Source organism: Pungitius pungitius, chromosome 2 (genome assembly GCF_949316345.1).
Source record: "Pungitius pungitius chromosome 2, fPunPun2.1, whole genome shotgun sequence".
Classification (NCBI taxonomy): Eukaryota; Metazoa; Chordata; class Actinopteri; order Perciformes; family Gasterosteidae; genus Pungitius; species Pungitius pungitius.
This window is the reverse complement of record NC_084901.1, coordinates 529,188-543,157: the sequence shown is the minus strand read 5'-3', so window position 1 is coordinate 543,157 and position 13,970 is coordinate 529,188. Positions and strand designations below refer to the sequence as shown.

General features: G+C 45.4%; 1 protein-coding gene across 1 annotated transcript; it reads right to left on the bottom strand.

The window, feature by feature from the left end:
- Positions 1 to 4,745: 4,745 nt before the first annotated feature.
- On the bottom strand, positions 4,746 to 11,802 carry LOC119210434 (shaker-related potassium channel tsha2). The gene is made up of 2 exons (XM_062559077.1): positions 9,104 to 11,802; positions 4,746 to 7,789 (listed from the first exon to the last, which is right to left on the bottom strand). The coding sequence occupies exon 1, from the start codon at positions 11,725 to 11,727 to the stop codon at positions 10,306 to 10,308; it is 1,422 nt and encodes a 473-aa protein (XP_062415061.1). The 5' UTR covers positions 11,728 to 11,802; the 3' UTR covers positions 4,746 to 7,789; positions 9,104 to 10,305.
- Between the last annotated feature and the right edge of the window lie 2,168 nt (positions 11,803 to 13,970).

The window sequence follows — 13,970 nt, the reverse complement described above, 5'->3', positions numbered from 1 at the left end:
CACTCAAAATACAACCGCGGGGGGGGGGGGGGGGGGGGGTGTCTAAAGGCGCGTGGCCCCGGAGAGGACGTGTCTCCGGTAATGTAGAAGCATATTGCAGGATTTAATGGAGGGGGGGGGGGTATAAAGAGAGGGGGGGGGCGACGCAATGCGGACAGACTGTACAACCGACCGCGTTACGTCAGCAGCCGGTGTCCGGTGTCCGGTGTCCGGTGCTCTGCTCCCGGCGGCCCCTGACTGGAGGAATCCGTTCTCTCTTCGTTCTTCTTTATACATAATTGGCCGCTGAGCAGTTTGCGACAGTCGGTGCCGCACGGTGGTGTAAATGTCACCGGTGTTGCCATGGTAACAGCGCGAAACCAGCGGGGCGGCTCCTTTATTTGTGCGTTTCGGCTCTGATGAAACTCTCTCGGATCATTGAGAGCAGATCGATAAATCGTGATCTTTCCATCCACTTTCATTCTCATATTACAAAGTTACTAAATTAACGCATTTCACATTTGTGATTCTTTCATATTTTATAATAAAGTTTGACTACGGAACAGTTCAATGTTTATTACATATTTAATATTGCTGTAATGACCCTGTGTAAGATGACCAGTCGCTTCACTTAGCTTTGATTGATAAAACTAAACACTTATACATTTTGTCTCTGATTTGAATCCACGCGTCTGACTCTCATGTTGAAGATCGGAGGGTCGACCTTTTATTATTTATTTTATTTCATGTGGAGGATTGTTTCAAGAAAAACATGATTCACCATTACGTGGATCATAAAAAATGATTGAGTGGGACATCCAGGAGATGACGAGTGGAGAGTCTCCTGTTGGAACCGTCAGAGACGTTCTCACTTCCTGTCCGTGGCTCCATTGTTTCCCACCGAAGGCCTGAATTTTTCATCTTCAATCTTTCTCCTCTCGACCACTAGAGAAACTCCCTCCAGGTCTTCAACCCCCCCCAAACATTCTTTTTCTGGGCTTTACTTTGACGTGGTGGGAGGGGGGGTCTGTCCAGCCGATGCGAGGCCTTCGGAGGCAACAGGGAACAGAAACGCGGCAGATGGACCCGACCAGCAGGGGGTGGAGAGGTGGAGGATCCGCTCGCTGAGCAGCTGCTCTCAGTTCTTCTGGGCGACAGACCCTTGTTGATTTCCTTACTTCGTCTGGAGACAAATTAGAATAATTGAAATGTTAATGTTATTATATCACATTGATCAGATGATTGTAAAATGAACATAATAAAGAGAACAAAATCCTAAAACCTCAGTCTCAGTGACGCTGGTCTTTTTTTCACTGAGAATTTAGTGTAAAAAACATCACCAAGAATCTCTCCTACTCCTCTTGTAAGAGAAAAGTAGGAAATACAGAACAAAGCCGATGCATAACACACTGAAATAAATAACAAGGTGATAAGATAAGTATCATAAATAAATGATGTGACCTTTGAACCAGCTTGACTTTAACAAGAGGTCCTGCTAATTAATACCGGAAGTGACTCTGCAGACGTGATGCTGAAAGCTTAAAGAATCACTTTTTTATCAAATAAAATGTGAAACCTGTGTGTTTACTAGAGGGAACCTGCACGTAACGTGTGGAGTCATAGTTTTTAGAGTTAAATTTAGTCCAGCATATTTGATTGTGTTTTCTCTCCATCTGCCGCGTTTCTGTTCTGGTCCAATCAGAGTCCACCTCCTCTAGTCCAATTAGAATCCAACTCTTCTGGTCCACCACCTCTGGTCCAATCAGAATCCACCTCCTCCAGTTACAATCAACCTCCTCTAATCCAATCAGAGTTCGCCACCTCTGGTCCAATCAGAGTCCACTTCCTCTGGTCCAATCAGAGTCCACCACCGCTGGTCCAATCGGAGTCCATCTCCTCTGGTCCAATTAGAATCCAACTCCTCTGGTCCACCACCTCTGGTCCAATCAGAATCCACCTCCTCTAGTCCAATCGGAGTCCACCCCCTCTGGCCCAATCGGAGTCAACCTCCACTGGTCCAATCAGAATCCAACTTCTCTGGTCCAATCAGGGTCAACTTCATTTGGTCCAATCAGAATCCCCCTCCTCTGGTCCAATCAGGGTCCACCTCCTCTGGTCCAATCAGAATCCACCTCCTCTGGTCCAATCAGAATCCAACTCCTCTGGTCCAATAAGAGTCCACCTCCTCTGGTCCAATTAGAATCCAACTCGTCTGGTCCACCACCTCTGGTCCAATCAGAATCCAACTCCTCTGGTCCAATCAGGGTCCACCTCCTCTGGTCCAATCAGAATCCAACTCCTCTGGTCCAATCAGAATCCAACTCCTCTGGTCCAATCAGAATCCACCTCCTCTGGTCCAATCATGGGTTGGGTCCCCCACCCAGCCTGGTCCTCGCTGGTTGGATGTTGATCCTTTTGATTGCTATCGGCTTATTGGGCGAAGCCCCGATGTTAATATTTGATGCTGCAGGCAGCGCTGATTAAATATTCATCACATTTCCGCACCGCCTTCTTTTCTTCCTCCTACAAACGTTTCCACAAACATATTGAGTCACTTTTCATTCCGTAGAACCTGAAAGCTTTTAACTGGTTGCAATCATTGCTCGTGGACGCCTTCCTCCTCTCGGCCGTAAGGTGACATCACACTCCGGATGCACAGATGCATCATGGGGAATATTGTGCCTCCGCTGTTCCTCCAAACCTTTATTCCGGTGTCGGGTGGCTCCGGATACAAAAGAGAAGCCGCCGCTACAACCGGAGTCGGTTTACGGACGCTTCAGCGCCGCTGAAACCGCAGACGGGGAACCGGAAAAAACAAGATGGCGACGGTGTAATCATTTAACTCAACGCTTCAATCCGCCAAGAAACCAAGAGAGACGTCACCGTGACGACGTCCAATCGTACCTCGTATAACGGTTAGGTTCATGGTCCGAACGTCAGCCCAATGAGCGTGAACCACCAGAGGGTCCATGATGATGGTCCACATTCATTCTTAAATCTTCTCTTAAATATCTATAGTTACTTTGTTTTTGTATTAGAGTATTTATTACTCATTTTATCCATTAGAATCATTAGAATCAGCTGCATTTGACACAAAGGTACAAATAGTAGTAGAATCAACTCCTCATGCTCCCCTTATCCAGCATATTTTTGTTTATTTCACCTAAATGTTAAAACAGAATCTTTAGGGAATCCCAGCATGCAACACGTCACTGCCATGATTATTAACTGTGTGTGTGTGTGCGTGTGTGTGTGTGTGTGTGTGTGTGTGTGTGTGTGTGTGTGTGCGTGTGTGTGTGTGTGTGTGTGTGTGTGTGTGTGTGAGTGTGTGTGTGTGTGTGTGTGAGTGCGTGTGTGTGTGTGTGTGTGTGTGTGTGCGTGTGTGTGTGTGTGTGTGTGTGTGTGTGTGTGTGAGTGTGTGTGTGTGTGTGTGTGTGTGAGTGCGTGTGTGTGTGTGTGTGTGTGTGTGTGTGTGTGTGTGTGTGTGTGTGTGTGTGAGTGTGTGTGTGTGTGTGTGTGTGAGTGCGTGTGTGTGTGTGTGAGAGAGAGCTATTTTTGGAAAGCTCCTCTCTCTTTGAGGGGATTCTAGAGTCTATTTTCGCTGAGGACTAAACCATTATATATCCAGATGGGGGGGGTGTGGGCGTGTATGTGTGTGTGGGGGGGGGAGATATGTTCTCCAGGTTGAATTGAAGTGCCCCCCCCCCCTTCTCCTTCCCTCCCGTAGCTCTTTTCTTTGATGGTACGACCTGAAAAATGCTGAAAATAAAAAGAATCCCTCCCCTCTCCTCCTGAGGGGGTCGACCTTGTTTCGCCCTCCAGCCGGCAGAAAAAGATCTGATGTTTCACTTAAACAAATAAAAGTCTCACTGTCATAATTATGGAAGAAATAAATGTATTTCATACCTCAATCTTTTATTTTGAGTATTTTTGAATTTTTTGATATATGATTTATTTAATTTTTTACTAAAAAAGTATTAACAACTTTGAGGGAAAATAGAAAATTATTATAATTGTGTTAATTTTAGGCAAACAGGATTCCCGGTGGTCACTTCCCGTAGTGGGCGGGGAGTTCTCGGATATCCGGCCAATGCCAGCTGAGACGTGAGAGGAGGGGGGAGGAGCACAGATCAACATTGCAGCCCCTCCCCTCGGTGGGAAGGAACCGTCCCCCGACTCCCAAGATGCACCAGTGCTGCAGCCGCAGAGTCCATCATGTGCGGTGAGAGTCATGGTGACGTCAGTCATCGGTTTGTAGACTGACATCTTTTTTGAGTTCAACTTTTTTGAAGTTGCCATCTTGTTTTGAATCCCCATGTGAACAGGAAGTGACCCTAAAATGACGGAGGACGACATAGAGATTATTTGTCTGGTAGAGACCTGTCAATCTGTGTGTGGCCCCGCCCTAAAGCATCTCCTGCTTCATGGTGTGTTTGCCTCTAAATGGATTTCTCATATACGTCTTTGGGAGCAGAGGTGTCGCCCCCTGCTGGTCACTACTCAGACTGCAGCTTTAACCCATGAACTTGATGCACGGAGCTCTCCGTGGTGCTGATCTCCTGCTGGTTCAACTCCAAGCAGCTTTCCTTCTGTATCGGAAACATTTCCCTGCAGCTCGTTCATGATGAATTCATTTAGAACACGCAACCTGCCCCCCCCCCCCCCCCCCAAGCTCTCAAAGCTCCTCCTGGACCTCCGGCTCGGTGGATCCAGATCTTAACCTGGCTGTTTGTTCTGAAGCGTTTACGCAATAACTCACTCGTACCTTTGAGCACAGCATTTATTTGATGAACAGGAGGTAAAAACATGAACTTTGACGTACATGATGTCCTTCACAATGTTGGGACAGTAAAGATAAACAAAAGGCCACCATGAATACCCAGAATGCCTCTGTTATAATACAGGACGACCAAGTCCAGCACGCTTTACATCGGGTGGGAACTTGTCCTCTTTTTTCGGTTCTTTAACTTTAAACCAGAAACACGGACACAAGCAATTTATAAAAAAAAGATCGACACAAGTTGAGCGATGTTTTCGTTCCGTTTTTTACAAACAGCTTTACAGGACATTTAGAAATAAAACATCTGAAGCAGCAAATAATTACTATAAGATTTGGGAGATTAATCATTTTACTTCTTCTATTAACTATGAGGCTTCAGTTAGCTTAGCATAAAAACAGCTACCTTTTTAACTGCTGAATGATGAACTATATCATTAAACACCTAAAAAGCTTTTTTAGGCTCGACTCAGTTTGTGAAACACAAATCTTTTCTTTGTACTGGTTTTTCTTAAATCAGTTAGAGTTTGGATAAAGTGTCTTAAGTAGCTTCAGACTGCTCCTAACGTAGCTCCAGGGCTAATAAGTGAATGAATTAAGATTGTATGAGGACATGAAATGTTCAGAGGACACAATTGCAAATGTTGTTTCAGCCCAAATCACAAATGACTTCATTATTCACAAGGAGATTATCTGCATATTTCCTTTTTTTAACTTCAGGATTACAAATCACAAAACAGAAGATTACAATCCAGAAAATACTCAAGAAATATTAAAACATATTTGGATCTGGACATTCCTCCTTGACCTGAAAAATAACATTTGCACGGTTTAACAATCTGTTTTTTATTAAAGAGTAAAACAAACAAGAAATATGAATAATTGTTAAACAAATTAATTTACCTCAAAACAATCCTCGTTCTTGTTTTTTTTAGCTTCATTTTTTACTTTATTTGTAGCAGAAAGACTTCACATTCATCTACGACACGTTATTACAGATATATTACTATTTAAATACAATCTAAAGACACTCCTCCTCTTTAAATGAGCTGATGATTAAGGCACTCTCAACTTTAAATCACTCTGCTGCTGACGACATTGTTATTTTGTTAATATTTCGTATTATTCTCTAACAACTGGTCACTTCTACAGTGGAACTTATGAAGCCTTTCACAGCTCAACATTCACTGACAAATATTGTGATTTAATAAGAAAATGTACACACACACAAGTACACACAGGTACAAAAACAACACACACGTGTAGACATATGTACACAAACGACACACACATTTACACACATGTACACACATGTACCTACACACAGTTCCAATCCGGCTTCACAGTGGTGGAAAAAACAAAAGCACACAGAAAATAAGAATTGATCTGAAACAACTGATTAAAACTGATCAGGACTAAAGATTTATTTTGTAAAAAAGTAGATCGCAAAAAGCATTATTGCTGTTTTTCTTATTTGTGCATTAAAAGCAGACTTTAATGATCAATAAAGCGAAAGTCCTCCCTCAGAACAACAGATCAACCGACCTTCAGACCCGGCCTGAAGGTCGCTGACCTTCCATGTGAGCAGGGGGGGGGGGGGGGGGGTTAGCACAAAGACTGGAAGATAACCAGTAAAATAAAGAAGAAAGTTTTGTTGGATTTGAATAAGATGAATGTGGATGAGACCAAGCTAAAGGCTACCATTCAAAATGCTAACAAGTAGCTCCAAAGCTAACCACTTCTACAATACAGCCTCACATATTTGTTTATATTAACACCTCCTAACAGTGTCTTTGCTAAGCTACGCTAAAGGCATCTTGAAATTGAAGAAGCAAGTTCTCGATGGCTCTGATTGGCTGGTACCCGATGCCCCGGTCAGTGGAACTGGTCGGGGTGAGGGTGGGAATATCGGGACGAGCCAATCAGAGGTCGAGCAGCATCGAGGACCGACCCGCCCTGTCTGTCCTCATAGCGCCTCGTCCCTTCAATAACTTGTCTTGTCTTTGATGGACCAAGTCGCTCAGACACTAAATAACCCTGAAACCATGGAAACCAGACCGCTTTGAGGCGTTGGATGTCATATGCTAAGCTAGCAGTTTCCCACTGCTCCCAGCCCTTTAGCCAAGCTAAGCTAACACAGAGGGGGGATGGGGGGGTTAGCACAAAGACTGGAAGATAAGCAGTCAAATAAAGTCCTGTACAGAGGGAACCCACCAATGAATTTAAATGTGCAAATGAAAGGGTGGAGTCAGGTTCTGGATGCTTGGATAAAAGGCTGATGATGGATTATCACATCTTATTCATACATATTATTGCACTAAACATTTATCGATTAATGCCTTGGATTGAATTCATTTTTAAGTTTCGATTTTCAAGAAATATTTAACGACTCCTTGGTAAACGGAGGTCTGCGGTTAAAAGTCACATTCTGCGCACACTACTTTTGAATGATTTATTACATTTTGCAATTAATCGCAACTAATCGCAAAAATCATGCGATTAAAGTTTGTTTTCAATTATTTTTTATCTAATCCTTGCCCAACACTAACTTCTATTCATCCCTACTTCATGCGTTTTACTTACACATTTCCTCAAGCATTTTTAGCTTCTTTTTTTACTCAACCGGCAGTTTGAGGAGCGTTTTTATTCCTTAAATCAGAAGATGCGAGCGGCGGAGACGAGGTAGACGTCATCAATAATCAGAAATAACAAGAGAAACAGCATTCTGGTCAAAACACGCATCACAATCACATGGAAGCTGGAGTCAAACGTGTGCAGGCGATGACTCCTCGATTCTCCAAACCAACATTCCTCATATTTCAATATTTTTTACAATAAACACGTTAAAAAAATGTTAAAAATCTAGAAAAGAATTAAAAGAATTCCTCTCCATATAAAACATGATGATCAAAAAATATAGATAATGTTGTTTTTGTTTTTGGGGAGGAGGAGGAGGAGGAGGAGGAGGAGGAGGAGGAGGAGGAGGAGGAGGAGGAGGAAGCAGGGCTCTCGATCCCTCTCGTCGTTCTTCACCTGGAGGACATTAAAAAAACTGTCGTTAGGTAACAAAGTTTAATAAATGCAAGTTTAATTTTTTCATATTCAGGTAGAATAAAAGATTGAAACAAAACTAAACCAAGAACTGTTATTATTATAAGAATATTATATTATAGGGATAAGAGCATGTGATGAAGAGGAAGCTGTCATAAAAGACATAATGTGTACAAAAAGAATGACATGTGTGAAAAAAACAAAAGTTTAAAAATTGTGAAATTTGTCTCAAGATGAGTGAACGTAAATGTAGCTACTTAAAGTATTAAATATTCGTTTGAAATATTTGAAGAATGAGTTCAAAAAGTTCTGAAAAACATGAAAGATCAAATAGAAAACATAAATGTAGCAAGTCTTGTCTGTACAACAACTACGAGGTGTGGATGCTGTGATGCCATCACCATGGCGACCAGCCGCTCAGCAGCTGCTGCCCTACTGTGGGTGACAGGGGGAGGGAGGGCTTTAAATAACAGTGACCTCTGACCCCCACAGGAACACAAGAAGATTGAATGTTGGAATTGTTTCTAAAAATACAGTAAGGTCCCTTGGATCCATGTTTCATAATTTTTGTCTTCTGCTGTTTCTGCCGAAATGTAACAAAAAGTTTCAGAATGTTCCAAACTTTTCCAAATTTCTCTGATTGTCGGCGCCTCTGAAACTGGATCTATGAAAATCGATCAATAGTTCCACTGCTGCACTTTCAGGAGTATCTCGTTACTGCTGTTATTATTGTGATTAAACATGTCATACATATAAAACTCCTCATCTCTTATGTCACTATCACACTGATGACGTCAAACAGCCCAAACAGGAAGCTGAGAGCAAGAATTATGGATATTTCACATGCTTTGTGCCCTGCTGCCCCCTGGAGGCACAGAGAAGAACTGCAGCTCAGTGACTCCATTAAAACCTCTGTGAGATATAAAATAAAACAGCATGAAATGAGAGTGTGTCTGGAGTCACACGATCATATTTATGTTCAATAATCACCAGTCGGTGTCTCTCACGTGGTTCTTATTGTGAGTAAAGGTTTGTTTTTCACTTTTGAAATCATGTTTCATGTTCAAAGTGATGTTTCATCCACTTGTTCATCTTTTATAACTATAACTAAACATTAGTATTGGTAGTTCAGAAGAGCTGATTGTAGACTCTTTTTGACTGAAAGAAATAAAAGATCATTTAAACCAACATTATTTTTACAGTATGGTTATTAGAGTTCCATCGCGATGGATAGTTTAGTATTACCAGCCTTAATATACACGTACGTATTGTAACACAAAGCAGGAATGAACTCACCTGCCCTCCGCTGTTGTGAATCTTTTGGTCGTCCGCGTGTCGATGACTCAGCAGCTGATAATCTCACAGGCCTTGAACGCAACCTTTTTATTCCGTTTGTCCTTTTGTAAACTTTGAAGAGGCGACTTGTTGCTTCTCTGAGATCCATTAAGTTCTTCCAGCAGGAAGCGACGTCATCATCGTTCAGTATTTAAGGGGTTTAAGTTAAAGTAACGCAACTAAAATTGTCAAGTGGAATTTTAAAAATGTTGATGTTTGTTGTTTATTTGTGACGCTCTGAACAAATATAAAATGTGACACAACTTAAAATAAAATATAAAAACCTAAATTTAGATTTTCAAAATGTTACATTTACCTAACGAGCTTATTAAAGATTATTAAAGAAGGAAATTCTGTTTCAAAGATTCCAAATCAACTTATTTTACTCACAAAAAACTTATTTTTATATCTCTCTATAAGATGTTTTTTTCCGTCTCATATATTTATTTTGAGATATTTCTAACAAAGGAAAAACCTTTTGTTTTATTCTGTTTTCATTCTTATATTCATCAAGTAAAATTCCTCAATGTGCAACATGTGGCAATAAATGTTTCTAAATTTAGCTGATATTAAACCGATAAATATAAATATAATCTTTTTTGCTCTCTCAAACACATGAACTCTGCACTTTTAGATGACGTCACTGGCCAGATTATTAGTGTCAGTTGGGATCATTTCCTGCATCTCATTAGTTCCTCATTGCAGACGATACGGGGAGAAAAGTCTGGAGGGTTGCTATAGAAACTGCCTCCACATGGTGGGCGGGGCTCCTCCACGTGGGGGCGTGGTTTGAGAAAAAACAGTAAAAACCTGATTCACAAACTGAGGAGTTTAGTGTGTGTGTGTGTGTGTGTGTGTGTGTGTGTGCGTGCGCGTGTGTGTGCGTGTGTTCGTGCGTGTGTGTGAGCCTCTTCAGTTGCATATTTGGGTTTATTTGGTCTCGTGTTGCCTCAGACATAAAATAAGATGAATGTAAACGTTAAAGCTGCATTATTATCATTACAATAAATTACTAAGAGAATTATGAATAATCATATTAATCATATTAAAGTGCTACAATCATTTCTAAGCCTCCCTGACTCGCCGTGCGTGATGGAAGACGTGCGCGTGGTGGATGCGGGTTCCTCTGATGCTCCTTGAACGCGTCTCCTCCCGGTGGGGGGTCACACGTCGGTGAGCCTCCCGCTGCAGCCTCTCTGCGGGCTGCAGTTGGTGCGCTTCACGGAGTCCGCGTCGTCCCGGTCCCGGTGGTCCATCTTGGACACGGACGAGCCGCTGTCGCTGCGCTCGAGCTCCCCGAACTGCTGCTGGCCGCAGGTCACGTGCGTGTACCGGAACTGCTCCTCGCCCTCCGTCTCGCGGTGGTAGAAGTAGTTGAAGTTGGACACGATGACCGGCACCGGCAGCGCGATGGTCAGCACGCCGGCGATGGCGCACAGCGAGCCCACGATCTTCCCCCCGATGGTCACCGGGCACATGTCCCCGTAGCCCACCGTCGTCATGGAGACCACGGCCCACCAGAAGGCGTCGGGGATGCTGGTGAAGCCCGAGTCCGGGTCGTCGGTTTCGGCGAAGTAGACGGCGCTGGAGAAGAGGATGACGCCGATGAAGAGGAAGAAGATGAGCAGACCCAGCTCCCGCATGCTGGCCTTCAGGGTCTGACCGAGGATCTGGAGCCCCTTGGAGTGGCGGGACAGCTTGAAGATGCGGAAGACCCTCACCAGGCGGATGACCCTCAGGATGGCCAGGGACATGGCCTGCTGCCCGTTCCCCTGGTGCTCCGCGAGTTCGAGCCCCAGCGTGATGAAGTAGGGCATGATGGCCACGATGTCGATGGAGTTCATCATGTTCTTGAAGAATGCGGGCTTGCTCGGACACGCGAGGAACCGCACCAGCAGCTCGAAGGAGAACCAGATGATGCACAGCGTCTCCACGATGAAGAACGGGTCCGTGAACGGGTTCGGCTTCTTGGCGCGCGCGGTTCCGTTCCCCGCCGGCAGCTCCCCAAACGCGCGCGGCTCCTCTCTGAACTCCGGTAAAGTCTCCAGGCAGAAGATCACGATGGAGATGAGGATCACGAGCACGGATACGATGGCGATGCCGCGCGCGGGTCCCGAGCTCTCCGGGTGCTCGAAGAGGAGCCAGACCTGCTTCTGGAACTCCTTCTCCGGCAGGGGCCGCTCCTCCTCCCGGATGAAGCCCTCGTCCTCCTTAAAGTTCTCGATCACCTCCTCCCCGAGCTCGTAGAACTTGAGCTCCTCCATGAAGATGTCCACGGGCACGTGCACGGGTCTCCGGAGCCGCCCCCCGGACTGGTAGTAGTACAGGATGGCGTCGAAGCTGGGCCGGTTCCGGTCGAAGAAGTACTCGTTCCTCAGCGGGTCGAAGTAGCGCATCCTCCTGCGCGGGTCCCCGAGGAGCGTGCGTGGGAACCGGGCCAGTGTCTTCCGCTGCGTCTCGAAGCGCAGCCCCGAGATGTTGACCACCACGCGCTCGCAGCAGTCGTGGTTGTCGGCGCGCTCCGGGTCGTGCACGTCCTGGAGTGCCACAGTCTCATCCAGGTTCTCTCCGGTCACCACAGTCATGTTTCACCCCCCTTCTCCCCCTTCTTCCCCCTACTTCCCCCTTGTGTCCCCTTCCACGCACTCACACACAGCGCATCTCTCCGCACCCACCCCCCCCCCCCCTCTTTGGGTTCACGGTTTGTGCGCGTCACGCTGGTTCCGCTGGCTTCACCTTCTCCCGTCCACGCGCCACTGTCCGCTGTCCCACTGCATCTTCCCCGAGGTGACGTGTGTGTGTGCACGCGCTCTCACTGAGGAAGGAGAGGGGTACACGCGCACGCACACATATGCTGCCAATGAATCCGAGCCAGCTAAACGTGCACTAAGTGTCCTCTCGCCTCGGGGGGGGGGGGGGGCGGAATGTGGAGACTCGGCGTGCAGACGGACTCGTGCGTAATGAAGCGGTTGTCGCCCGCGCGCGCACGGGCTCAAGGTTATCACCTGAGCGGGAGGAGAAATTACGCGAACACGCAAATGAGAACGAGCACAGTCCGGATGCGCGAGAACGTGACGAGCGCGCGAGGTGCCGCGCAAAATCATTCGATTTTCATTCAAAGAAATTGGAATTTCGTCCGTGCACGTTGGTCCAGTGAATGAGTACCTGTGGCTCGGGTTCTCCTCGCGTGCGTTCACCCTCTCATCCACGCATGACGCGCGCACGGGAGGGGCCGCGGCGGCGGCTCTGCGGCTCGCGCTGCTCCACGCGCTGTGCACGACTCTCCGGACGCGTCACGGCCGCGCCGCACGCGTGTTGCATCGCGCGCGGAGAGCGGATTGTGCAACACGTCTCCGCGTAGAGGGGCAACAAGTCAAGAGAGAGAGCAAATAAATAAATAATAAAAAGCAGCAGCTGGAAGATGGAAAGAGATCCTGGGCAGCAGCTCGAGGAGGTCACGTGTTCCCCTAAAATAGAAGGGAAAGTTTCCCATGGAAAGACCCGAGGGAGCTTCAGGGAAATCCAACTGAAATACGACAGAAAAAAAACATTTACATCCAGAGAAGAACCAGAACGTGATCAAAGTTCCTCATAAGAGAAAGTTAATCTGCGTCTTCATTTATATGAACATCAGCATTTAAACAACTAAAATGAATCATTAAAAACACAGAAAACGTGTTCAAATGTTTTTCCTTACAACGAATCCATATGGATACATTTATGAAACTTTTTCTTGAATTCACAAGCAGACATAAAAAATGTGAATAAATAAAATCACCAAAGAGAGAAGCTGCTGATCATAAACATCTGGATGGAAAATAAAAGTTCTTCTGCATCACTGGTTCCTGCCTCCGAGAGCCAATCAGATTGTTGCATTGCATTCTGGATCATTGTGATTTTCTTTAGTGGATGAATGAATATAATGAACAAGTTAAGAAATAAATACCTCTTGAACCCTTCAAATAAACAATGAACACTGTATGGATTGATAAGGTAAACGATCACTGTGTCCTCGTGGACGTCTCTTCCCAAACTTGTGCTGTTGTCGTCCTAATTACGTCTCAAACTTAAAAACATTTTTAAAAATGTGACCTGAGTTTGAGACCATAAACTCAAGTGATCGACTTTATGGTCTGTTTGACTCTAAATGGACCATCATTCACTAAATAAACATCATGCTGCATTGAAGAAGACTTGAAACTAGAGACTGAGACCATAAACTCATGTTTATAATGTTTACTGAGGGAATAAATCAAGAGAGAAGTAGAGTCATTTCCTCATAGACGTCTATGGGAGCAGAGGAGTCGCCCCCTGCTGGTCACTACACAGAAGTAGAGTCATTTCCTCATAGACGTCTATGGGAGCAGAGGAGTCGCCCCCTGCTGGTCACTACACAGAAGTAGAGTCATTTCCTCATAGACGTCTATGGGAGCAGAGGAGTCGCCCCCTGCTGGTCACTACACAGAAGTAGAGTCATTTCCTCATAGACGTCTATGGGAGCAGAGGAGTCGCCCCCTGCTGGTCACTACACAGAAGTAGAGTCATTTCCTCATAGACGTCTATGGGACCAGAGGAGTCGCCCCCTGCTGGTCACTACACAGAAGTAGAGTCATTTCCTCATAGACGTCTATGGGAGCAGAGGATTCGCCCCCTGCTGGTCACTACACAGAAGTAGAGTCATTTCCTCATAGACGTCTATGGCAGCAGAGGAGTCGCCCCCTGCTGGTCACTACACAGAAGTAGAGTCATTTCCTCATAGACGTCTATGGGAGCAGAGGAGTCGCCCCCTGCTGGTCACTACACAGAAGTAGAGTCCTTTCCTCATAGA

Coding starts and splice junctions, on each gene's coding strand:
- LOC119210434 (XM_062559077.1), bottom strand. CDS start 11,727: ATGACTGTGGTGACCGGAGAGAACCTGGATGAGACTGTGGCACTCCAG.